General features: G+C 32.8%; 1 protein-coding gene across 1 annotated transcript in view; it reads left to right on the plus strand.

The window, feature by feature from the left end:
- Nucleotides 1–27,877, plus strand: part of LOC145292451 (GTPase Era, mitochondrial-like) — a 251,142-nt gene that overhangs the window by 189,512 nt on the left and 33,753 nt on the right. Inside the window, exon 5 of the mRNA XM_080138727.1 lies at nucleotides 18,764–18,810. Within this exon, the coding sequence (XP_079994853.1) occupies nucleotides 18,764–18,810 (47 nt within the window). The remainder of the gene's footprint in view (nucleotides 1–18,763; nucleotides 18,811–27,877) is intronic.

Consider the following 27,877-nt stretch of genomic DNA (forward strand, 5'->3'; position numbering starts at 1 on the left):
TTCAAGATGAGAACAGTAGTCTGATAAATAATAATACAAATAACTAATCCTCATTTCAAAAATGTCATTAAAATTTTAATTGATAATTTTTCATAATTTTTGGTGTACACAAATTTTTTGGATTGATAAGTAATAATTATATCCATAAGTTTTCTCATTTTATTTTGAGCTGCCATATTTCACTTGAATATTAATCAAAATAAGCATTCAATCACTTTAATTATGTACAGTGACAGCAAATTGTGTCATAAAAGTAAAATATCAAAACGAAAACTCGTCCAGAAAAATTGTCATTTGTGTTACCGAGTATGCTAAAGAAAACTATTATAAAAGAATAAAAAAAATAATCATAAATAACTTTTAAAAAACTAGTTTCATTAGCAATACTATTTTGCTTTTTTTTAGTTTCTAGGTTTTGAGGGTACTATGATAGTCTGATAGTCCTTATGTACATACGCACATTTAAAAATACTTGAGTTTAAAAGTCTCCTATATTTTAATCTACAAATGTATATTAAATCTTCTGAAATATAAAGGGCAAACGTCTGTATGTATGTCTCACTAAAATTTGAAAACTACTTCACAAACTCCTACAAAGTTGGTATCTTTTAATGATCATTACCTCGAAAAAATATTAAAAATTGAAATAAAAAAATTTTTTAAAATTCATTCTTTTGGAATCAAATGACCATTTATATCATTTAAAGTTATCGAGAATAAACACGATTTTTAATGTTATCATGTAAAGGGAAATAATTCAGATTTTATTTTTTTTTACAGAATTATTTCTCTTATACTGGCTCAACTTGTGTATGTGTATATATGTTCAGAGAGAGGAATGGGCTGAGCGAAGAAGAAAGATGGGGGTAGAAGTTATGTTACACTTTTGTCCAGGCAATGCCGGTTAGCCCTGCTAGTAAAATATATATGATAAAAATCTTATTTAAAGTGTGGAATGCTTGTGGTTATACAACGATTTCTCACTTTTGTACATGGTCCTTTATATTATTGTTGTATTCTGCAAGATCTTTCAAGCTGCACTAGTTTGGCAGGAGAGAGAGCAGACAAGACAGCATTGCATTGTATGGGCTTCCTCTCCACATTCGCAAATGGTTGGGTCAGTTGTGGAGATCCAGCTGGACGTAGCAACTTTCAATCACCTCATTCTTATTTTCAGGTTGTTGAGTGTTTCTGAATTGGTAAGATGGGTTTCAGAAAGAGGATAAATCAATTTTTAAGACTTTAAAATGCCTAAAAAAAAAGAGTTCATATGCCATAAAACAACCAAGTCAAATCAAAACCAATAAGAATTGTATAAACAAGAAATTTAGCTTTGAAAAAAAGAACAAAAGAATAATTCATAGCAACTTTTGATCACGTCATTCCTGCTCTCAGACAATTGAGTGTTTTCCACTGAAGCCAGGGTGTTTCTGAACCAGAAGGGAGACTCTAAAAAGGAAAGAAATGTCGATTTTTAAGATTTTAAAATGTCTCAAAAAAAGGATTGATTTGTCGTAAAACAACCAAATCAAGCCCAAACCAATTAGAACTGGAAGTAAGAGATTTTGCTTTGAAAAGAGAATGAAAGAATAATTCACCACAGATGAGATAGAAAGAGAATCGAATGCTGATGAAGTGAATGTGACTTAAGAAGAAAAAAATAAATAAAAAGAGCAAACTCCTGCCAATTTATGGACAACCAATGATTTATCTCCCTTTATTTTTCCCTCCATTTCTGTCACTTTTCATCAATTGAATTCAGTTTTTGCTTTCAATTCTTCGCGCTTTTCATCATTCAATTTGACTTTTTCTGTTCACGTTTCCATTAACCCACATTTTTTGTTACATTATTTCTTCCTTTTTTTTTTTTGTTTGTTCATCAATTTTAAACATTGCTTTGCTTTTAATTTCTTTACTATTGAGTTGGTTCTAATATTGAAAATGCTTAAATTTTTCCATTTTGTGTTTTCACTTTTCTTCAATTTCAAACACAGATTTTCTGTCTGTTTGTTGGAAAAACATGTCATTAAAATTGTATTATTATTATTATTATTATTATTTGAATTATTTGGATTCATCTTGGTTGTTATATTCACCGCATTGTTTCGGCTAATGTAACCTTCCACCTTCTTCTTTAAACTTGAGAGCCTTCTCTTCAATCTTATGCATCTTTTTTTGTCAAACTCTGCAACCTGTACAGAATTTTAAACAGAATTCTTCATTTAATCCAAAAGGGTAGATTGTTCTCATATACAAGGTGGAACAATAAATTTGTCGCCCTAAAGAAAACAACACTACAGCTTTATTTTAAAACTTTCATTGAAAATATCAATTCAGATAACTTGATTATGTAGTAGAGCTAACATCTATTCAATGTACCTGCCTTCAGCCTCAATCACCGTCTTAATATGGGTCCAGAACTGGGAGCATGCCTTTTCAACAAGCACTGGCAGGAGCTCAGCAAATACTCGGTGGATGGTGGCAATCAGGCTGGCTTTGGTGTTGCAGGAGGTCACGTTGGTGATGTTCTCGACATATGACCAAACGAAGTAGTCCAGCTGGTTCAAGTCAGGAGAGGAGGGTACAAAGTTGTAGCACTCCTTCTGTAGCCAAGCCTGGGTCTCTTTGAACTTGTGGGCTGGCGCTGAGTTCTGATGCTACCTTCAGAGTCTGCCAGCAGCCATGTGATTGCACCAGAGGATCACTACACTCTTCAGCACATCTAAGTACACTTTGGTGTTGACTTTGAAGCTGACTTCAAAGATGTGAGGTGGCATGATGTGGCCCTTACTTGAAACCACACCAAGGACCATAACTGTGGCCGGAAACTTTACTGAGCTGTGCCCTCAAGCATTGAACTGTACAGATTTGCATTTTGAGGGAGCTGGCAATGCTCCTATTGTCATAGCTTGGATCGGTAAAGAGCATGAGTTGTATAGTAGCACATCTCCAATCTTGCTCGTTGAACATTGTGTCCTTTTCAGACATGATAGAAGGGTCCTATCACTCTTGAGTACAAAATTGGCCAACTAGTAGATGGCCTGCAACAAAAAAAAAATTATGAAAACCAGTTTTCATTAAACGGAAATGGAATCATGTTGTCTTTTCTAGGGCGACAATTTTATCGTTCCACTACGTACATGAGGTTGAATGGTTAAAAGTGTTATCTGTTAAAATATTCTTCTTAGATGACTAAAAATAATAAGCCCTTTTACTTGTGTATTGTTGGCATCTGTCAGTCTAGAAGACTACGGGGTTGCGCCTGTAGACGTTGGGGTTGAACACTGTCTTCTGTGACTGAATAAGCCATCTTCAATCTGTATTGTCGATTGCAGACATTGCAGATGAAGGTCGGTGCATCATATTGGTATTTATCATATTGGTGGTCATTTAGGTTTTGTTGACTGAATAATCTTTTGGTCTCTGCCTTTTCTGTGGTGGACCCTTCCCCATTGATCAGGTTACCATTTGCCTTCAGATATTACGGACTTTAGCTTTGGGCTCCCAACTGGTAGGGTTAATATCACATGCTTTTATGTCGCATTTGCACACGTCGATATAACGGAGGTGAAGATGACCAATTTTCTTTTTGCCAATAGTAAGTTCACCTTAGAGAATGTCTTTTTGGATTCGCCTATTATCTATGCAGTGCACGTAGCCTATCCAGCATAAGCGTCTTTGTCGAAGGAGGGTGAACATGGGGGACTTCTATACTATCCTTATGGATAGTATAGAAATAAAGATTTAACAGAGCACATATGAGCGCGTGGGAAAATATCAGCAGAAGCTGTAAGATAGCTGACTTGCCAGGAAGTATGCGAGATAAAAAAGAAAAAAAGGGCACCATGTGGTTGGAAGCAGAAGAAGTGTAGTTGGAAAACATGGACGTGTAAAATCAAAGACGAGAAATGCCTGTCTATAGCCAGCGTGTAGTGGAGCAGAAAAAGAAATGTATGCCAGAGACTCTTTAAGCTGGTGTTGAAACGGGAAGAAAGAAAAATGGTAATAAACAATTTGTATTCAAAAAAGTAAGAAAAACCAAGTCGGATTTTTTTTAAAGAAGAAATTTGAAATAAACCATTTTGACTTGAACACATTTTTATAAGTTTGTGTTTGAACTGTTTAAGTGGTATCTCCAGTTTTATTATGAAATAGTAAAGTTTTAAAATTTAAAAAAACTTGGCTGGAGGCTTAGCAAGACTGGGGCAAATGTTTAAACAATTATAGCACGTGAAGTATTAAAAAAAAATAAGTTTGACTTTATTTTTATAAAGAGTACTAATTTTGTTTTAAGCTTATGGATCGTTTATAATTAACTATTAATCCTGCCATAGTGAAAAATGATTATTAAATATGAAGACATTGTGTTTCTTTACTTTTTATTTTAATAAGAAACTGAAAAAAAAAGCTCATTTTTAGCACAGGCTATGCTGAGGGACTTATAAATAATTTTATTTTATTTGCGAGGTTTTTGACCGGGTCTTATGCTTTTGTTTGTCGGTAGTTTGCTACTTGGATTCAGATAAATGCTGAGCACTGAAATATTAAAATTTTAAGTCGTTAAAATACATGGAAAGCAAGAACTGCATGATGGTCAGTTAGAACACATGACAGGAAGGAAATTATTTTTTCTAACTGAAAGTCTTTATGACAATAGGATACAGAAACTTGCATTGCCACTATGGTAGAAAGATAAGTGCCTACTAAATATTTGGGATGCTCACAGTCCTCGGTTATAGAGATGGAGGATGTAAATCGTGAAAAAAATTTTCTGTAGACAGTCCGAAAGTTGTCAACAGAATTGGGACCACGGATCAAATTTCCAGGGTAAGCAACATAACCTATCCATCAGAAGTTAATGACTGGACTTTTGATGGGTTACTTTATGAACACAGAAGCTTAAAGGATAGCAGAAATCAGAGAGTAGTGAGTGACATTGCTTACATTATATAGAACTGCCGATGCTTAATGATAAGCTCAAACTATATTGTGACACGGAAAAAGGAAAATGCAATAATTGTTGTATAATGTTAATATCCGATTAAGTCGGGGGCACGGATAATGCCTCTGGCCCATTTGGTCAAGTGTTAACTGTAATTTTCTCAAATAATCTCGTCAAAAGTGACTGAGCACTTAAGAGACAGAAATAGGCCAAAATTGTCTTGAATAAACTTGCCAAACAGGGCTGTACTGTTAAGAGACAAAAAGTGGTCATGACCTAAACAAAGAGTTAGATTAACTAATGTTCTGTCAAATAATCTTGTTAAAAATAACTAAACAATAAAGCGAAATCAGAAATCGACTAGAAAAAAGATATAACTATTTTTTTTTTACAAAGGAGTCACCACTTATCAAGGCTACTTGAGGATAAGGCTTAATGAGAGTACAGTTTAGTCAAAATTTCAAAGAGAAAGTTTTAACCAAAAGAAAACTATAATGGGCAGTTGGCGTAAAAATCTATCAGTGAGCAAGGAGAGATATAAATGTGATGACTAATAGGATATCGAGAGAGAATCGAGGGTTGATGTAAGAGAATAAGAAAAAAGCTGAAAAAAACTCACACACAAAAAAAAAATATATATATGTTTAAACCCAATTAACATTATAACATATGTTTTATGAAGACTGTCAAAAATAAAGATATCCCGTTTCAGTGGTGAATTTTCAGACTCCGGAAACATCAAAGACTATGCAAACTCTGATTTGGTCTTGCAATGATTTGACTGGCTTTTAAAAATATTTTTAACATTTGAAACTATTCTTGCACAACCAAGCTGAAACACTTCAACACTGCTTCAGTGAAATTTCTGAAAATCTAATAAAAAAACATACACCATGCTGTTTAAACATTTTTCTGAGTTTTTTCCCTTTCAACATATTAAAACGTTTCCTTTAAATATTTGGAACAATACAATGTAATTCTTTTATTTTTACAAATGAAAAAATAAATAAATAAATAAGGAAAGGAATTTCTGACAAAAAAAGTATAAAATGTAAATATCGAATAGACTATGTACTAAGACATTTTTATTTGGATTTAATCATTCATGTTTTATTGTGTGAACTTTTAAGTTTTATTTTCTTGTTTTCTTTTATTACCTCAGGCAGGTTTAATTAAAATCTTGTAAAAAATATTTTTTTTGGAAGGGAAGTTAAGTAACAGAGCGCATATGAGTGCGTGGGAAATATAAGCAGGAGCTGTAAGATAGCTGGCTTGCCAAAAGAAAAGCACATATGCAAATTAGTAAGTGTGCAAGATGAAAAAGGGAGAAGAAAAGTGCAGTTGAAAAAGATGGGCGTCTAAAGTCGAAGATGAGAAATGGTTGTCTATGGCCAGTATGTAGTGGAGCAGAAAGAAAAATGTGTATTAAGGGAGATGGACATGTGGCTCCCCACAGTGGCAGCAAGAGACTCTTTAAGCTGGTGTCGAGACAGGGAGAAAGAAAAACGGTAATAAACAACTTGTGTTGAAAAAGAAAGAAAAGCTGAGTCGGATTTATTTTTGTTTGTGTGTTCTTTTTCGACGGAGTTGGGCGACGTGGGGATCCGAGAGCGGTTTGAACTGTAATGAACATGATTTGAGCAATCTATTATTTTACTATCTAATTTGCATATGCATATATAAATGAGCTGAAAAAAGAGTCACTCTTTCTCTAAATACACCCAAGGACATTAAAAACTGCTTAAAAACTACACCCAGGAACATTAAAAACTGCGGTAAGAGAGAATGAGAAGTCTTTAGTTAAGTGAGGTATGAGTGACTTGCTCAGTTAATTACAAATTACGGTCAATTAAACCAATTTAAATGTAATTTTTCTCAAACATAACTTAATCCTAGAACTAAGTAATAATTTTAGCATATGTATCCTTGCATGGTTTGGTCATGTTCAGAGGAGATACTTTTGCATAAGAAAATGCAAAGACCGTGATGGGAAGGGCCGAAGAAAAGTTAGACAACCCAAGACAACTTGAATACAAACCATCAAGAAGGATCTTTGTGTGTGTGTGAAGCAGTATTAACCCTATTTGGGTTTAACCGGCTTCCTCCGAAGGAAGCAGTTCCATGGGAGTATGAAATTCACAAGTAGTTCCTAGTCGCACGTATATCCCTGTTAGGGGAAATGACGACATTAGGTTTTTGCAACTCTTGCAGGAGGCGCCTGGAATTCCCAAATTGGTCACCCATTTTAGTAATGACCAGGCTCAATGTTGCTTAACTTCGGTGATCTGACGGGAACTGGTGTGTCAACGTGATTATGCTGTATATAGCATCTTAGTGGAATTTGAACAGTCAGTCCTCAAGATTGCCAAGCTTAAAGATTGAGAATGCATCAGAAAACGTCACACACTTAATCGAGGGAAATAAGATGATAAAATGGAGAAGGATATTTTGTGTTTCAATGGCAAAGTTAGACACAAGGTCAAGTTTTAATGTGCAGAGAAAATCTAGCTCCCCAAAAAAGAGGCATTCTAGATTGAAAAAAATTAAAATTGCCTGTTCTCCTTTACTGACTGGATTGCAACATTAGAACAGATACTACGCTTTGCTCTGTAGTTTTCTGTTTAAATTGGAAGTTGATTTATTTGAAGTTTTCTTTCACTTAAATTCTGATATCAACATTCTTTACACGACTGAAATAAGAAAAGGAGATTTTTGTTTTTCTTTTTTGTTTTGTTTTTTGTTTTGTTTTTTGTACATTTTTCAAATTATTCTAACAATAATAGCTTGAAAATAGCCCTTTTATTTGGTGTTAATTCCTATTTCAGTCACATAAATTATTTAGAGTGAAACACGTTTCAGCATTATTAATAAACAAACTAGATTTTTTAAACTTAAACCATGTTTTAGAAAAAAAAAAAAAACTTATGATTTTTTGGGGGTTTTTTTATTTTCTTATGCCAGGTTTCATCATACGCATGAAACGTCGGAAAAATATAGTCGCCATCTAAATAAGCCAAGAAAAAGGCTAGCTAAGGAAGATTGATAAACATGTCCTTTTTTTTTTTTTTACTAGAAAATTAACAAAATAATAAAAGGAAGTTATTGTTCTTCTTTAGCTAGCATACTTCTATTTGTATATAAAGATGGCGACTATATTTTTCCGGCATTTTACATTGACAATAAAACTTGCCAAAGCTTTTAAAGTTATCAAAATGAATAAATGCAAATGTTTTTTCTACCTATCCTAATCATATTAACATTAAAATGGTTTATGTGTGTATTTTCATTTCATGATACATTCCTTCCAGGCATTAACTCTTTTTTTTCTTTTTTTTTTTGGGGGGGGGGGATATAGTATGTGTTTGGTCTCACAATACCATTATCTCAGAATCGCCTTGTCTTTTTTGGGGGGAGAAGGTTATTATACCAACTTTTCTATCGCCATAATACCATGCTCCTAGGGATTAACTCCTATGTTTTGTTTTTTTTTTCATTTGTCATGATATCCACTCAGTCGTTACCTCCTCCTTTAGGATTGATGTATGTATCATTCTCTCAACATCACAAAAATATGTGAATCAAGGAAACATATATTTGCTATTATATAATTATATATATATATATATATATATATATATATATATATATATATATATGGTGCAACAATAAAAGTGTCACCTTAAAGAACACAACACTACAGATTTTTTTTTAAACTTTCATTGAAAAATCAATTCGGGTGGCTTAATTATGTAGTAGAGCTGACATCTATTCAATGTAGCCGCCTTCAGCCTCAATCACCACCTCAATACATGTTCGGAACTGGGAGCATACCTTTTCCACAAGCGCCGGCAGGACCTCGGCAGATATCGACAATCAGGCTGGCTTTGGTGTTGTGGAAGGTCATGTTGGTGATGTTCTCACCGTATGACCAAACAAATTAGGTTCAGGTCAGGGAAGGAGGAGAGGCAGTGAAAGAAGGGTACAAAGTCGTAGCACTCCTTCTGAAGACAAGCCTGGATCTCTTTAGACTTGTTGGCTGGCGCCAAGTCCTGCTGCCACCTGATCGCACCAAGGGATCACCACACTTTTGTGCACATCCAGGTACACTTTGGTGTTGATTTTCAAACTGACTTCGCATGCAACCACAACCCTGGCCAGAAACTTTATTTTCATCATCCTGGGCACGTCCTTGTTATTCGTGGCAATCCAGCGATGCATTTTGAGGGTGCTGGCAATGGTCCTGTTGTCATAACTTGGATCGGTAGAAAGCATTTGTACAGCGGCACATCTCCAATCTTGCTCGTTAAACATTGTGTCACTTTCAGACATGATAGAAGGCTTCTATCGCTCTTGAAATTTGTACACAACTGGCCAACTAGTAGATCATCTGCAACATAAAAAGAAAACCGGTTTTCATCAAACGGAAATGGAATCATTTTGTCTTTTCTAGAGTGACAATTTTATCGTTCCACCTTATATATATATATATATATATATATATATATATATATATATATATATACCGATGAAGACTGAAGGATCGGTCGGAAATTATGTACTTGTAAAAAAGGTTTTTTAATTTTTTTTCATAATATCATTTTGTATTCCTGCACGTCACCAATTTGAAAACGAATAAAGAAAAGTTATAAGCTTTTATACTTTTCGTATTCCTTTTTATACATTTCCATTCATATATATATATATATATATATATATATATATATATATATATATATATATATATATATTCCTATAAATTTGTTTTTATGTCCAGCGGGTTAGGTGAAAAACTTAATTTCAACCATTATAACCCTGTACTCAGAATTCAGTCTGATTCCCCAAGTTTAGAAAGGCCTGAAGTTCATGTTCTTGCATGAGATATGCCTATAATAACTTCTGAATAATTATTTGTTACTAAAAAAAACTGCTTTGTGATTCTTTATTTGCGGTTGTGAAATGGATTCTCATATGTTGATGTTCAAGCTGCAACCGAGAAAAGCGACGCACCTGCCTGTGAAAACGGTCCTCATCCCAAACATCTGACAGCAGGTGACCAGTTGAAGGACCCTTATGGTAGGGTTACCAACCAGCCATCATGACAGCAGAACTACCACATGGACTTAGGGTTGTGCACAAGTTGTGTGTTCAAGTGGAAAAACGAGTTCCAGCAACAAGCAAGCGTCTAGCATAGATATTAGGGTCCTACTTACTAGACGAAGAAAAGGTGAAGACAAAGATAAAAACTAGACGATCAAATCACAAGACAAGAGTTATGAAGCAGTCTTCGCCAGTTTAAAGACTTTTAATTCATAAGAAGTTTGACAGTTTAAAGGCTCTCAGGAGCTTTTTGAAAAGTTTTACAGATTAAAGGTCATTGGAGACTTGAAAGGTCCAGAGGCAAAGTTATTGAATTTATTTGAAAAGTTTTATTATTTTATTTTTAAAAGTGTAACCCCGAGTCGTCGGGAGTGGGGATTACCTTTAAGGTGTGGCCCAACTCTGCTCCTTTTATGGGGAAGTATGTTTTTCAATTATATTTCACCTTTTATTTATACCAGTCCTTTAATTTATGAAGCCCTTACCTCATCAGAAGAAAAAGAACTCAACTTTAAAAGAAAATAACGGAATATGGGCATGATTACAAAACCCGAAAATTGGAAGTGAAGTTTCAATTATTTTTCAATTTATTACGCCATGTTTGAATTTTAATGAAGAGTCACCAACATTAAATTCACATATTAATAAATTGTATCACCATTAACATAAAAATATTTTATTTATTATTTATAATTAGTGTATATTTTTTTACTTAGATAATATTGATAAAGGTCATATCTATAATGTATGTATTTATATTTTTATACGAAACTAATTATCAAATCTATTGATTTGAATATGATAATTATTGTTCATTAATTGAATCTAAACTATAAATCTTCTTTGATTACATGTATATATGTATGTATATATCTATAATATAAAGCTGAACGTCTGTGTGTGTGTGTGTGGTCACGAATAGGCTCCTATATGGTTGACTATTTTAAAAAAACTGATTACATATAATGATAGAAGATGTATCGAGGATCAGGAATGGGTATGTTTGATCTGGCAGAAAGGTGGTTCATAAAAATTGTGGGGTCTGTGTTCGCGCCTGACCCCCAAAGTATGGAAATAAAAAATGAAAAAAAAAAAAACGTTTACAAGGGTTTTTGATATAGATGTACATAAGAATATTTTGATGAGTATGTTTCAACTTAAATAGGGATGGTATAATAAAATTGTGGGGTCTGCGTTCGCGCCTGCACTCCATGGAAATATGGCACAAACTTTAACAAAGACTTTCCATATCTATTTGCGTAAGTATACTTTGATAATTATGTTTCAGTTTGAAGAAATATAGTATAATAAAATTATTGGGTGTTCATTCGCGCCTGACCTCCATAGAATGTAAATATGTCACAAAGTTTAACAAGATTTTTTAAAAGTGGGTCCACAATAACACCTTAACTTTAATCTTAATTCACGTTAGCTTTTATTTATTTTTTGAGTTGAATCATAATGTGTTGAATACATTCACCTCATAAATTCATGTTCTTATCTATATATATAAAAGCGAAAATGTATGTGTGTATGTACGCTTTTCCTCGATGTCCACAAAAGGCTTCTTTCAGAGAAACGCTTGTTCGGTTCACAACTTCTTAAAACTTTTTATATCATCTATAAATTGTAATATCTCAGAGTTACCCACGGAGCTCGCCTGTCTATTTAATTTTATTGACTTTCAAACGTTAATTATTCGACATTTACCGCATCGGCATGCGTTACATTCGGTTTTCGGTATAAAAAAAAAGCGAAACTCGACTCTAATCACAGGCCGAAAGCCAGTTGTCTCAAGAGAGCTAAGTAACGTTTGTTCAATGTCGACTTCGTCATATCAGACTGTAGCTTTCATTTCGCTCCTCCTAATAAACAGGGAGCGGGTTTTTAAAAACAAACAAACCGATTTATTCAAAACTGTCCCGCACAAAATCGTAACTGCTGAATACCTATCGCCGTCACGTCAATCAAAAACGCGCATCTGTTTTTTTTAAAACACTTTACTATTTTCCAACTGCGCGTTGTGAAGGCTTCGTTTTTTTTTTCACGGGCACCTGTTTTTTTTTCACATACCCCGAAAAACACCCGGGCTATGCCGGGTACCCCTCGCTAGTTAAAGTGAAAGCTAAAAAGAAAGTCAGAACTTTAGACAATTCTTGACACAAATTTTGCATAACTCTGTTTTTTCCTTCTCCACTTGCATGTGGCACTCTTTAAAAATAGATAAATAATAAAAAATAAGAACGTTACTTGTTATTGTGTCAAAAGAAGGAAAAAATCCTGCTCACATAATTACGCTTCTTTTTAAAAACATTTACATAACCTTTTTATTTTTATTTATATATCTGTTTAAGCTTTTTTTAATGAATTCAGTTGATTACAACCCTTTCTGTGTGTTCTTTACATTACAATAGTACAACTCTGAATCTGACAGCGCAATACTACACTGTTCAATACTGTAAAACTTAAACGAAGCTGTTCTTCTTGAAAACGGCGCCATTTTCTTCTTATTCATATTTATATCGATTCTTTGCTTTAAAAACTAAAGTAATTACGTGTTTACTTTTTTAATATCCCATTTTGCTGTTTCGGATTATTTTACTAATAAAGTAAGTAAAGCTTCATTATTTTTCAAAACTGTTTTTGTTTCTTTGTTTTTCGATATTTCGTCGATATTATTTAGTAAGAGTGTTTAGCAGAAAAGCCAACAAACGACTACCCGAAAAAATAAATATATAAGAAATAAATGTTACCATAGTCAATAAAAGTTCAGTTCATGTTTTTTTGTTGTTTTGAAATGGTTTCTAATGCTCTTTACTTGAAATAATTTCAGCGAACCGAAATTAAAACGAAATTTGAGGCAATAACTACTTAAATGAATTTTTATATAAACTACACATGCCACAATCGAATATTCTTCAAGCACAAAATAACGGAAAACATTAAAATATGTTTATAAATATTCCTTATGTTGACGGAACTCTCTTAAATTGTAAACACAGAATGCTCAGGTGCCCCTCCTTCAAATTGAAAACAGGGCGCTGCCATTTTGATTTTTTTTTAAACCAGTTCGTGAATTTAAAAAAGAAAAAATATTTTTTTACAAACTACTTAAAAATACAAACCAATGAACTTTTCTACCATAAAAGTAACTTTTATTGACTATCATAACATTTATTTCTTGTATATTTATATTATTATATATATAACATTTTTTCTCTTTGTAAGGAAACATCATTTTGTTGGTCACTCTTGACTACGAATGGAAACAAAGTTGATATAAAAAAATATATTTTCGCAAAAATTATCTTTACTTTCATCATAGTTTGCTTAGGGTAAAATTTTTGAGTATCAAAACCTATCTCTTTACAACCCCCCTCCTTTTCATAACCTATCATACTTTCATCAATCATAGTCCATTTTCTGTAGGTTGTTTTTGAACCCAGTCAAGGACGGGAACTTCTGCTAGTATATATATATATATATATATATATATATATATATATATATATATATATATATATATATAATGTGTGTATGCAGTCATCCATATACAGTACTGTTTCTTTGTATCACAACTCATCAGTGCGGCTAGACTAGCATCTTTCCCTAGCTGGGGATTGAACCTATAACCATCGCGATGACAGGATGATTTCAATATAGTTTTCCGATTACAATATAATTACTGATTCTGTTCTAAATTTAGGATTCCGATACTTTTAAAACGTCTAATTGTTTAGTTATAAAGTTGTAATTTAAAAAAAAAATAATTAATTTTGAGGATTACCGTAAAACCCATGTAACATGTAGATATATTTTCAAAAACATAAAAAAATTCATTTATGCTGCAATTTATAGATTTTTGTTTCACTGGTAGTTTTAAACTCAATATTCTTCATTTTATCATTACTATTAGCTATGCAAAATTAAGTTTAAAAAAACAACGCATATAAAAGAATTGTTTTTGGCATCGGAATATAGTCACAATTTTTTCCAATACCAATACCTCAAAAAGTTCTGATTTTTTTCAATTTCCAATTCTGCTTAATCATCATAACAAATAATGAGAGTTGTAAACATCTCAGAGTTCTATGCAGCGTGCATGATGCCATTTCCAGAGATATAGATATAAGCAGAGGCTGAAGAGAGTCCAACATTGGCAACCAGAGACTGGTTCCTTTTGTTTTGGATTTGAAACCGATAGTACCGATGTTTTTTTGTTTGTTTTTTTTTTCATCTTCTGTAACATATATATATATATAAATAAATATATATTATTTGAAAATTTAAGGTTTTCAGATTCAATCTGAATGGGGAAGTTTGGTCTTATATCTAATTTATATATTTATCAATATCTATTAGACGTCATGTTTATGACTAGAAAACTAAATGTACTTAGCATAACGAGCAAATAGGTAAAATATTTGAGCAACAACCGTTAACATCTTTATAGAGAATAATTATTTCAGATAAAAAAAAGTCCTCAGAAAGTCAAATTGAATCCATTTTGATTTGATAAGGTCTATTTTTGACTGAGATAAGTTATGAAAATATAGTTACAGCAATCAAGCTACACACAGGCATTTCATCCCCATAGAAAATCATCAAGCTACAATGCATGATTCCTGTTACCGGGTGCTATATATATATATGCATGGTATTTAGTCTAGCTAGCTAATCAATTAGATTTTTTTGTTATTCCCTCTCATGGATTAATGTTTCCATTAACAAATGGCAGAGCTTCTCTCAAATAAAGGTTTTCCTTTTGTTCTGTTTTGTATAGGGACTCGCCCTTTAGTAGGTGACTTTTGTGTGCGTCAAATACTTTTTCTATTTTTAGGTGTTGGTTTAGTTAAGCATTTTATTTAATTATTTTATTTTTCTTATGCATCGTTATCACAAAGTAAAGTTTATTCATAATATATATTTATATATTATTATTATTATTATTATTATTACTATTATTATTATTATTATTATTATTATTATTTACTATAATAATTATTAAATACCTACAGACACTAGTGTTTCATCCTTTCAGGGATCATCAATGCAGGGTGTCACGATTCGAACCCCGGCAACAGAAGTCATGTCTGGCTTCATTAGCAAGGACCCGAACCATTCAGCTACCGTCAACCGCGAGAGATACGGTTGAATTTAAACATTTATTCTTATTAAATGCTTTTAACATCAGTCAGAGTGATCTAATCATTATATGATGATCTACGCATATGAGCTAAGTTGACCGACTTTATTACAACTGAAAGTACTCAACGATAAGAAACAAGTTTCTTAAAGAGGCTGGCATTATTATTTACTATGATAAGTATTATATATATATATATATATGTGTATGTGTGTGTAATATAAACAAATTGACATGGTCACAACACTGGGCATGCTAATGTTTCGGACAAATGGTTGGTTAAAACTAGAAATCTTCGTCAAACGACTTAATAAATGGTTGCTTTTTCCAGAAGAAACCCGTCCTCAACAACCTCCTTAAATTCATTAGTTATCACTCTTCAATACCTTTAACCTGTGTGTGTATGTGTGTATATATGGTTGCCAAAACAGAATCTAAGAAACTAGTCAAGAAAGCTCGACTAAAAGACATGAAATAAAAATATTGAAAAATCTAATAATCTACCACCACAAGAAATGCATCATGCTGCATTAAGAAGGTTCAATGCAAAACTCCAAAACACAATTTGGGGCATTCAGAATACAAATGGAAGAATAATTTCAAATAAAGAAGATATTCTCCCACACTGGGAGAATTTTTTTTTTTATAAAAGATTGCATCAGAATATCCATAGAAATGATTGCATGGGAAGAACTTCATCCTATATTATCACATGAAGTAACAAACAACACAATAAGAAGCATTAAAATGGATGAAAGCTCAGACAATTCCGGACATCTGAGCCTTTAATCAAAGCAATATTTCACGTTTTCAACACAATTCTGCAATCTGAATAGATTCTTTATAAGTTTAAAGATGTAAAAATCACAGTATTTGAAGTTCTATGAGCATTTAGTTGTTTTGTCTTGAAGGAATAGTGGAAGGGTTCAGAAAAAGAGGTAAATCAGTGCAAAAATGGCATATCATATTTTAAAGGCATTTAATAGATGATTGCAGTATACAAAGAGAAAAGCACTGACATGGAGTGCATGTCACAAGTTGAGGAAGATATGGTCATCTACTCTCTCAGAAAAGTTGAAAGTAAGACACTTTATTGCCACAATAGAAACAGTCCTTCTCTATGGTGCTGAGGCATGAACTCTTATAAATGCGCTGAAGAAGAGACTGGATGGCTGTTACACACGGATGCTCAGGATTGCCCTCAAGACATCATAGAGAAGCCACGCAGCAAACCAACAGCTTTATGGTGACCTACCGCCAGTATCACTGAAAGTACAGCAGGATGAGAGTAACCAGTCACTGCATGAGACACAGCGAAGAGGAAGTTAGCAAGTTAATTCTCTGGATACCAACAGATGGACACTCAAACCGTGGTAGAAGAATGACCTACATTGACAATATGACACAAGATTGGAAAGTGTAAGGGACCTGCAAACTGTCATGTGAGATCGAGAGAAATGGAGAAGTTGTGTAGATTCGATGGTGAAGCGTCCTAAAAGATGACAGATGATGAGATGCAGTATGCAGATAAAACTTTTAATAAAGATGATGATTTTTTTTACGGCATATCAACCTTTTTAAGATTCTGGCATATGTGGAGAGAACATTTGATGATGATGATGATGATGATGATGATGATGATGATGATATAGTGTTAAATTATTGTAGTTGTTCGTATTTATTAGCATAATTTTTTTGTTATATTTTTCTGGAGGGGGGAGCAGGTGTGAGATATTGATTCATTCTCCCAACCTCAGCATCCCCCATCAACCCCAAGGCGAACAAATGAAGTTGCAAAGAATTGTAATGCTGATCATAAAAAAGTTTTATTTTATTTTTGTTTTTGTTTTTTTTGTTGTTGCTTTTTCTTTTCTTTTTTTTTGTAATGAATAACAGAATTGGCAACAGTTTTCTGTCAAAAGTGATTTTCGTGTACCGAAAATGCATGGAATGTTTTAACAATTTGAATAACCAAATAAAAAAAAAAAGAAAAATTTGAATAACTAATGAAAAAAGAAAAATTTGAATAACCAAATAAAAAAAGAAAAAAATTATTTGACAAAAAAAAAGTAGGAAAAAAAGCTTTTAAAAAATTTAGAGAATTATCATAATAAGGAAAATAGATTATTATTCACGGGATGTTTACTTGGCTTTTTCTTTCACAAAAAGTAATTATACATTTCACTCTATAACAAATTTAAAAAAAAAAAAAATTATTACCAATTTCTTGCTGACAGTGTTGGTATAATCACGAGAAAGAACACTATTCTACTAACACTTACCAATTTTATATCAGTTGTAATAGTCAAGCTATATTAAACAAAGACTTCAGAAAAAAATAATTCTTGACCTTTTGGTTAGGAACTAAGTGTAGTATCTGTTCTGATATCAAACTTCATCTTTTCTGTCTTTAGTTAGTGAAGGAGAGATCCTTCTAGACTAGTGTTGGAATGATTAATCATTATTAGGGATCAGTAAAATCAGAACTTGTGAGTATCGGAATCAAAAATATTTTAGATAATTTTCGATTCTAAAAATGATTCTTGTAATTTTTTTAATTTTTTTTTTTTTGTTCAAATTTTAATTTTCCATTGCTAATGATAAAATGATGAATATTTATTGATTTCTAAACTATCAGTAAAACTAAATGATGAAAACCTCAATAATTTAGAAAGTTATTATTTTCAATCAATTACAAGGAAAAGATTAAAGAAAAATAGTTAGAAATCTCTAATCATGCAATGTATGCCATCCCCCACTCCCACAAGTGCTCAATAATATATGTGTGTGTATGTACACATTGTACAGGATTTTACTGTAATTCAAAAAGAAAAAAACAATATATGACTAAATATTTGGAAATAATTTCAAAAGAATCAAAATCAGTAATTTAGAAAAGAATCAGTAATTGTATCGTAATTGAGAAAATCGTCTCATCACTATTCTAGACTACTAAAGATATTTATAGAAATTATTTTAAAATCTTTTTTTTTTTTTTTTTTTTTTTTTTTCTAATTTTGTAAACATGGAGAAATTATGTCGTTACTGCTGTATTACATGTAATCCATACAAACTACTGTTCTTATCTTGGTTGCTACATTCACAACGTTTCGACCAATGTATCCTGTGACCTTCTTCAGGTGCATCTTTTCGAACTGAACCCTTTATTTAATCCACAATGGTAGATTGTTCTGATGGACATATGGTTAAAAGCCTTGATTAACAACAAGTTCTATGTGACAGTCTTCTGAGAGTTGAAGGTTCAATCCTTACTACAGGTGATAATAAATATGAATAAAATAAATTAACACTTCATGATTTAAGAAATGAGAACAATATAGCCCTCTCCCCTCACCGAAAGGGCTCGGTTCGAAATTCTGTACAAGTTCCAGAGTTCAACATGATTTCCAAGGTCGAAAAGATATGCTTAACGGAGATCGGAGGTTATGTTGGTTGAAATGTTGCTAATATAAACAAACAATGTGAGAATAGTAGTCCGAATGATACAAATAATACATCCTCATCTCAAAAATCCTCAAACATATTAAACAGATTCTTCAATTTTTTATTTTTTATAGGTATTTGTTGACACTCCCGGTGTTGTAACTTCACAAAGTCGTTCAAAGTAAGTTCTGTTGCTTTTATCCGCTTTTCTATTCAACATTCATGCCTCTCTCTCTCTCTCTCTCTCTCTCTCTCTCTCTCTCTCTCTCTCTCTCTCTCAATGCAAGTCCAAGAGAGCTGAAAATTGGTTTAAAAATAAAACTCTAATAAGATCTCATTCTCCACTTTACAATAAAGAGTAAAGTGTACTTGTTTGTGTGTGTGTGTGTGTATATATATATATATACTTCATTTACTCACATAAAATTAATATACGAAAGTATAAATTTATGCGTAAACTTTAAGTATTTACTTCAACAGTGCTCAATACGTAGGTAGAGCTAGTTAGTAAGTTATAAAATATATATGGCGATTAAGCTACACTGAATATTCCGCATTTCATCCACTCTAGGACTCTTGATGTAATATATAGTAAGTTATAAAATATATATGGCGATTAAGCTATACTGGATATTCCGCGTTTCATCCACTCTAGGATTCTTCAGGCTTATGAATCCTAGAGTGGATGAAACGCGGAATATTCAGTGTAGCTTAATCGCCATATATATTTTATAACTTACTCACTATATATATATATATATACACACACACACACACACACACACACACACACACACACACACACACACACACAAAACATGACGGTTAGAAGATCAGATATATGCGATATTTTTTATTTTTAAATATTTTTTTATTTTAAATATTTAAATAAATGAATGTTTATTTAAAAATAAAAAATATCGTACGTATCTGATCTTCTAATCGTCATGTTTTTAAATTCATTTTCTCCATGCTTCTAAAAAGTGGATTTCTATTAATTTTAAATATATATATTCAGGTTAAGAATATTAAAATGCATTTAACAAGGTTTATAATAGTGCTCAATAATAAAGAGCAAGGTGTACCTTTATTTATATTCAAATGAACAGTATTTTAATGACGCTACACAATTAAAATCATGCTTCAGTCCAATTGGTTATAACTAGGGCTATGACAACAGAATATTGTTTTGACTCTTGAGCATATATCCGACACAGACACAGTTAATCAACCGAGAACCACATCGCTCTATATTAAAGCATATAAAATATCAGCGGATACACACCCGAGAGTCAAAACAATGAAAAGAGTATGCTGTTGTCCTAGCCCTAGTTATAACAATAACCAACCGACTCTCATCAGGTGACAAAAAAGGTTTTCAACTTTTTTTTCAAAAGTCATATTCTCAAATGAAGACGAAAAAAAACAATCTTACAAAATATTGAACTTGAGAAAGTCACGGGTTTAAACTATGACGAAGATAAAAAAGGAGAGAAAACCAGTAGGAACAGAAAGAAAGCAGATCAGCAGACGTCACCCGATTTTTTTTTTTTTTTTCATATTAAAAAGTCAAACACATTAAGACAAGACGAGAGAAATGGCGAAGGGTGCAGTTGTATTTATCATTTTTATTTTTATTCATTTGTTCATTTATTTTTCCATCTGATGAGACAACGTTAAATATTTGATATGTTATACTTTATTTTATTGTATTTCAATTAACTTTATTTGCTTTTATTTTCTTTCATCAATTGAAAACCCTAAATTTAAAAGCTAATTAGATCTTGAGGGTATCAAAAGTGATAATGGTTTTTAAAAAATAGGCTAGGTTAGAACCGTATAAATTAGTGTATCTAAGAAGAATTAGTATTAATTTGAACCTTTATCAAAACTGCAATTCGTAATAATAAACCTATTGGTCCAAGGTGACAGGTGGTTAACAATATGATATAATAAACTATCAATAATAATGCATAATAATGAATAGTAAAAGTAAACAAGTTGAGATAAAAAGGAATAGATAGTTAAGAAATAAAAGATAATAAATAAATAAAATAAAATATAAAAGTAAGAATAAAGATGAAAATATAAATATAAATAATCAATAAAAAATTTTAAAAATTCGAAATGAGCGATAAAAAAAAATAGAAACATTAATGAAATAAAAGTAAAAAAAATGAAATATCAGGTAAAAATAAAAAGTTAAATAATAAGATAAAGCTAAGAATAAAAACAAAACACATAATGCATGTAGGTGTATGTACATATGTAACGTTCTGTTTTATCTTCCCAGACTTCATGCTGTCTCTAATTACTGGTAAGACTGAGTTTTGAAAGTTTTCTTCACAAAATATAGAACTATAAGTTGTAGGTATTATTTGGATTCTTCAGACTACTGTTCTCATCTTGATTGTTATTTTCACAACGTTTCAGTCGATGTAATCTCCAACCTTCTTCAGGTGTATCTTGTTGAACTTGGGAATTTGGACAGAATTTCAAACAAAAACCTTTTATTTACTTTTATTTAATTTGTACCAGAACTCTCCGAAAGGACCCGTGGTGCAATGGTTAGAGAACTTGGAAAAATCAATTGTAAAAAGTGATATTCTCCTGAAGGTTGAAGGTTCAATTCTCAGTGTGGGCGACCGAAAAATACAATTGCAAATTACTTAGGATTTCTACTCAATCATGGCTAACGGAACGAGAGCATGCTACCTCCATGCAGCAAATAAAGGATTCTGTTCCAAATTTTGTGCAGATTCCCAAGTTCGACAGAAATATTACTGAGTTTGATAAGATACACCTGAAGAAGATTGGAGATTACCTCAGCCGAAACGTTGTGAAAATCACACTCAAGATGAGAAGAGTGGTCCGCGGAATCCAAATAATATGAATAACCAATTTTGATCTAAAAAATTCAGAAACGAGATATAAGATGTAGATTCGGATCTATAGGTTAGAAAATGAACTAGAATGTGTACAAAGAGACAGATACGAGATTTCTTTTTTATATATGTCTTTTTACATATATTGCATTTGGATGTGCTTATATGATTATGTATCTATGTGCTCTCGAATATGGTAATTTGTGGGTGCTTATGTATATATATATATATATATATATATATATATATATATATATATATAGTAGTAAGTTATAAAATATATATGGCAATTAAGCTTCAGAATATTCTGTGTTTCATCCACGCTAGGATTCATCAGGCTTATCTATGTATGTATTCATACCCATGTATATGTTTTTACTTATATATATTTTTACATATATATATATATGGTATGTTTATATGAGTGTGTAAGCAGCAATCGGCTTGCATTTATGTGGGTGTCTACAACACAAAGAGATGTAGAGAGATCATGTTGAAACTTATATAAGTGTAGGTATAGAGATATAGGCATGAGAGTGTAGATATATTTATACGTCGGTGTATGTGTGTACATATATAGTTATGTGTGCATGGAAGTGTGTGTTTGTATACATTAGCAAGAAGGAGATAATACCTTAAGAGGTCGTATGCCTGTCCATTGCCACTCCTCTCCTCTACAGAGTTAAAATGTACTCCTCCTCCCCCTTCACCCTTCTGATTTTATTTCGGTGTTTCTTAACTACATTTCTCCAACGACATTACCCCTCCGTTCCCTTTTTTTTTTTTTTTTTTTTTTTTTTTTTACTCATTCTTTTAATGAATACAAATATCGGTTGTGAATTTCTGCATTGTGTAAGTCGGATGTGCAAACCTGACTAACTCACCTCATTTGAAAAGGCCAGTTTTAGAGTTGGACTGAAGATTCCCGAAAGGATGAAACACTAGTGTCTGTAGGTATTTAATTATTATAGTAATAAAATAATTATCTCTCTCTATATATATATATACATATATATATATATATATATATATATATATATATATATAGGAGTACTCTGGTGAAGAAAATAATGATTTCCACTTAGCATTGAGGTAATGTTTTCTTATAAAAAATAATTGAATGCTATGAGTATCATAAATAACAAAAATGTTAATTAATAACATTTATCTTTATTTACCTCTTTTCTGGGGGGTTAGACACAAGGTCAAGCGTGGGTTTGATAAAAGTGTTTCCGTGGAACAAATTGACAATGAAACACATCTGTGCGTAATTATGTTTTCTACATTTATAAAATATATACATTTCTTACAACCTAACATCCCCACATTTATATTTTCGGTACAACTTTTCCCATTATCTCTAGGAGGTTTTTGGTTCAGTTGGTACAGCACCATACATCAGTTACTGGGGTTCTGGTTTCAAATATTCCTAGGTTTAACCACACTGATGAGTCATAAAAATGATGAAACATATATCTGTGCATAACTATATTTTAGATATATACAGAGTATCTTTATAATTAACAATATTTTGATGCTAATTAATGTTTCAAAATAGATGGTTGATTTTGGAACAGGGTGCTTTTTTTTTCTTTTTTTTTTTTTTTTTTTTTTTTTTTTTTTTTAGCAGTGTCGAATTTTAAGTTAAAAAAAAAATCAAAGAAAAATATTTTTGTTTTACAAATATGTGGTTTATTCCAAAGATTAATTTTTGGCATTTATAATATTGGACAACAATTTCTTTTAACTTTTTGAATGTTGTCTACATTTCTACAACTGATTTAGAGTATTTTTGTTCTGTTGAATCAGGAAATGGCATCCATTTCTCTCCATGAGGTCAGATTTTTGTGTTAAGTTAATTTGAAAAAAAAAAAAAAAAAAAAGATTTTGTCACAAAATCGATTATACATTTTTGGCATTCTCAACTGATTTTTATCAACATATATCATCTTAAATATGTTTTTAAGAAAAAAAAATGTTTTGCCAACAACATATATTGATTACTTGATAAAAACATCGATTACCATAAACTGAATGGTGGGTATTGATAAAGGTAAGTACATGTAAATTGCATGTTGTTTCACCATTGTTCAAACTTCAGGACTTGAATATCCGTTTCTTCAAACTCCTGAAATGCTTTTTTTTTTTTTTTTTTTTTTTTTTTTTTTTTTTACACAGTGATCACCACTTATCAAGGCCCGGAAGCCACTCAGGGATAAGGGTTATTGCAAGTACATTACGTTAGTGAGGAGATTTGCTGAAGTGTTTACTTAAGGGGGGGGGCGGTTCATTAGGAATTTGTTAACATTGGACTTGAAGACATCCATCCAAGTTGTAGTCCGGAGGGAAGCAGGCGGACGGAACAGAGTTCCACAGGTGTGCAGTTCTAAGAAAGAAGCTTTGTTCATGGAATCAGCGTTTTGATTTAGCCACAGATATAGAGTGGGGGGAATTTTTCACAGTGGATTCAGCTAGACGGGTGTTTTTCGTGAAAGATTGGCGAGGGGGGACCAAAGATTGGAGTTCATACGAGCATCTGCCATGGAAATAACGATAAAACAAGGACAGGCTCGCAACATCTCTTCTGTGGGAGAGAGGTTGCAGGGTAGAGAAAAGGGCATCCCCCACTAAGCCACGAAGTCTATTTTGTACTCTGTCAAGGCAGGATAGGCTGTTTTTAGCAGCTCCTGCCCAGATATGGCAACAGTATTCCATCCTTGAACGTACTTGGCTTTTATATAGATAGAGAATTGCATCAGTAGTGAGATATCTTCTTGAGCGGTAGAAGGATCCCACCATCTTTCCAGCGACCTTGGCAACAGACTTGATGTACGTGTTCCATTTCAAATCAGGAGTAAAGGTCAAACCCAGAAGCTTGTCAAAACACGGGGCCTCACCCAGACGAGAGCCATCCATCACAATTGATGCCAGCTGGGGATCAGAGCGTTGATGATGTAAGGATAGGAGTTTGGTTTTGGATGCATTAAAGGTAACCAGCCACATCTTCCCCCACTGAACGACGCGCTCGAGATCAGAGGAGAGAGAATCAGAGAGAACTTTGTCATTTACAGCCTTTGATGTGTTGCCGTAGATGGTCGTGTCATCAGCATAGATGTCAACGAATGATTTAAGTATATGTTTAGGGAGGTCATTGATGTAGATCAGGAAGAGAGTTGGGCCCAGGATTGACCCCTGAGGGACTCCAGCATTTATATTGCAGGCCTCCGATTTTTGTCTATCTACCACTGCTCAGGAGCAGGAAGGTCTCAATTCAGATTTCAACAGTAGCCAGCCATTATGACTGCATCCCAGCAACCCTGATACTTTGTCTCCATCTCTTTCAAGTCCTGATGGAATCTCTCCCCCTGCTCATCACTCATTGAACCCATGTTCTCAGGAAATTGGTTCATATGTGCAAATAGGTAGTGCATCTTGACGCTCATCTTGCAGCACAGGTTTCTGAAAGCAGCCAGCATGTTGTGCATAGTTTCTGGCTTTATGTTTTCTCCAAGAAAGTCCTTCATGACCAGAACAAATGTGTTCCATGTTTCCTGTTCCACTTCCCTCATTTAGTTTTTGAACTTTGGATCTCTGATGAGCTGCCGGATCTGAGGATTGTCAAAGATGTCAGCTTTCAACTTCTCCATGATCAATCCTGGGAAAGTCTAGCACAAGTAAAAGCCTTGGTGAACCGCTTCATTAAACTGAGCTTGATGTGCAGCAGTGGAAAGAGTATTGTGTCTCTGTCTACCAAAGGGTTGTTGATGATGTTCTTTGCAAGGCACAAATTCCCTCCCCACACAGATCAGTCCTTCTTCATGTATGCTGAGCACCAATTTTTGGAAGATTTTTGAGGTTTTTATAACTTCAAACTGATTCCTTTTCGATATAATCCCCTAGAACTATTGGCCTGAATACTCCTTGTCATTAAAATAATCATTTCCAATCAAAACAGGGTATTTTACTCCCACCAACTTCTAAAATGCTCACCACTTGTGCATATAAGAACAAAAATCTAAAACACGATATGTGGTCATAGCTCAAAACTTGACTTGATTGAGAAAAACGAATGTGATTCTTTGATTCAGCGCTTAAAGATTTGTCTTAAATCAGCTGAAAAATACAGACAACAAGTTTGTTGTTGACCAGTGATAATCTATCTCCACTTATAATAAAATAATAATATATATATAATAAAATGCACTTTGTGTGCGTGTGACTAAGGGCTCCGAAATGGTTCAGCCGATTTTTTTTTGTAATTTCATAAAAATGTACTTCATGTGTCTGGGAGTGTTCTGAGATAGGTTTTGTATCAAAATGCCTCTGATAAGTATCGATAATTAAAAAAAATCAGATTAAAGAAGGAGCAGTCCGATCTTAACAAAAGTTAACCTTGACCAAAATTAACACTCTAATCCAGCCTAACTTTATAAGTGCATTTGAGAAGTTTTAATGCTGTGCAAGCAGAAGGGTCTGACATATAAAATAAACAGATGATACTTAATTTTTGCATTTTAACCTTTTATACAGCGCATTTTATAAAAATAATTTTATAATAAAATCAACCAGAGGTTCTCTACAGTGCAATGATAATATAAGTATTGAAAAGTATTGAACATTCATTCATCCTAACTCTCAGGCAACATTAGGCCTCCCTGCTAGTATTTATCCAAACGTGAGCTTGTCTGTCTGTATAATGGATGGTTCCTATAAAACTACTCTGCCATTTTTTTTTTCTACAGATTTGAAACTTGATATATATAGAGGATTTAGACCTGTGGAACAAATTCGATTTGGTTTTTAACTGGTAAAAATAGTTGCTAAGATGTCAAAACTGAAAAAATTGGAATTTGGCAGATGTAAGTCAACTAAACGTGTATCTTCTACGCATGCGCAAATATACATTTATACGTTTAATTACGTTAATTTTTAAAATTTTGCTATGCATATAGACTTAGCTCATATGGTAACAAATAACGCTGGAGCGTCATTTGTTTTGATTCTAGCTGATGACACCCAAGTCCAATTTATTTTTTTTCTAACTTTTGAAATCACTACTATATATTGGGTACAATATAATACTCAATAGAGAATTGGCTCTATGATAATAAATATGAAATCTGCATAAATTTAAATATCATATGTAAGTATATTTTACAATCGGGCAACATCTGGTCCCACGGCTCATGCCTATATGGCATAATCTAGAGGTCCCGTTCTCAAAAACTCTACACATGCTGTATTTCGGCAATAACGTGTTGAATGTTGTCTTTCAAGTGGTTTATCAAGGTAGATATGGAACTTTACATGTCCTCAAAGAAACTAATCTAATGGAGTTAAATCACATGAACGAGGTGGCCAGTTGATGGGTCCATTTTGTGAAATTATTTGTTCATCAATGCTTCTCTCAGTAAATTGATTATATTATTTGCATTTCGCAAATGCTGCTCGGGTGTCAATCTTTTCATAATAAATTGCCAAACCAAGCTGAACTCAAAATAACCAATAGTTACTAAATCTGCAGTTTAAGAGAGTTGTCAATTTAAATTTCGCCACCTCCAAAAAGAAAATACTATATATATATATATATATATATATATATATATATATATATATATATATATATATAGTAGCTTCCTTCAGTCTTGATAGACCATGGATACCCACTGTAAGAGTGCATGTGTGTGGAATTTTTGTAGCAAGAGTTGCACAATCTTCACTCACACCTCTCTTGAGTCTGCATTGTTAAATACTAGTGGCAAGTATATATATATATATATATATATATATATATATATATATATATATATATATATATATATATATATATATATATATATATATATATAGGGTGTCCACAAAGTCTGGCTGCATAATCTACACGTAGCCCACAAAGTTTGACTACATAATCTACACGTAGCCCACAAAGTTTGACTACATAATCTACACGTAGCCCACAAAGTTTGACTACATAATCTACACGTAGCCCACAAAGTTTGACTACATAATCTACACGGTGCCCACAAAGTCTGGCTGCATAATCTACACGGTGCCCACAAAGTCTGGCTGCATAATCTACACGTAGCCCACAAAGTTTGACTACATAATCTACACGGTGCCCACAAAGTCTGGCTGCATAATCTACACGGTGCCCACAAAGTCTGGCTGCATAATCTACACGGTGCCCACAAAGTCTGGCTGCATAATCTACACGGTGCCCACAAAGTCTGGCTGCATAATGTAGCCAGACTTTGTGGACACCCTATATATACATACACACACACACACAGAGTTCTTCGAACCTAAATAAAAAGTACTGCTTATACAATCCTGTTAGTGCACTGAGTCAATCAAAACACAATT

This window comes from Euprymna scolopes, chromosome 2 (genome assembly GCF_053919585.1).
Source record: "Euprymna scolopes isolate OS-2025 chromosome 2, ASM5391958v1, whole genome shotgun sequence".
Taxonomy (NCBI): Eukaryota; Metazoa; Mollusca; class Cephalopoda; order Sepiida; family Sepiolidae; genus Euprymna; species Euprymna scolopes.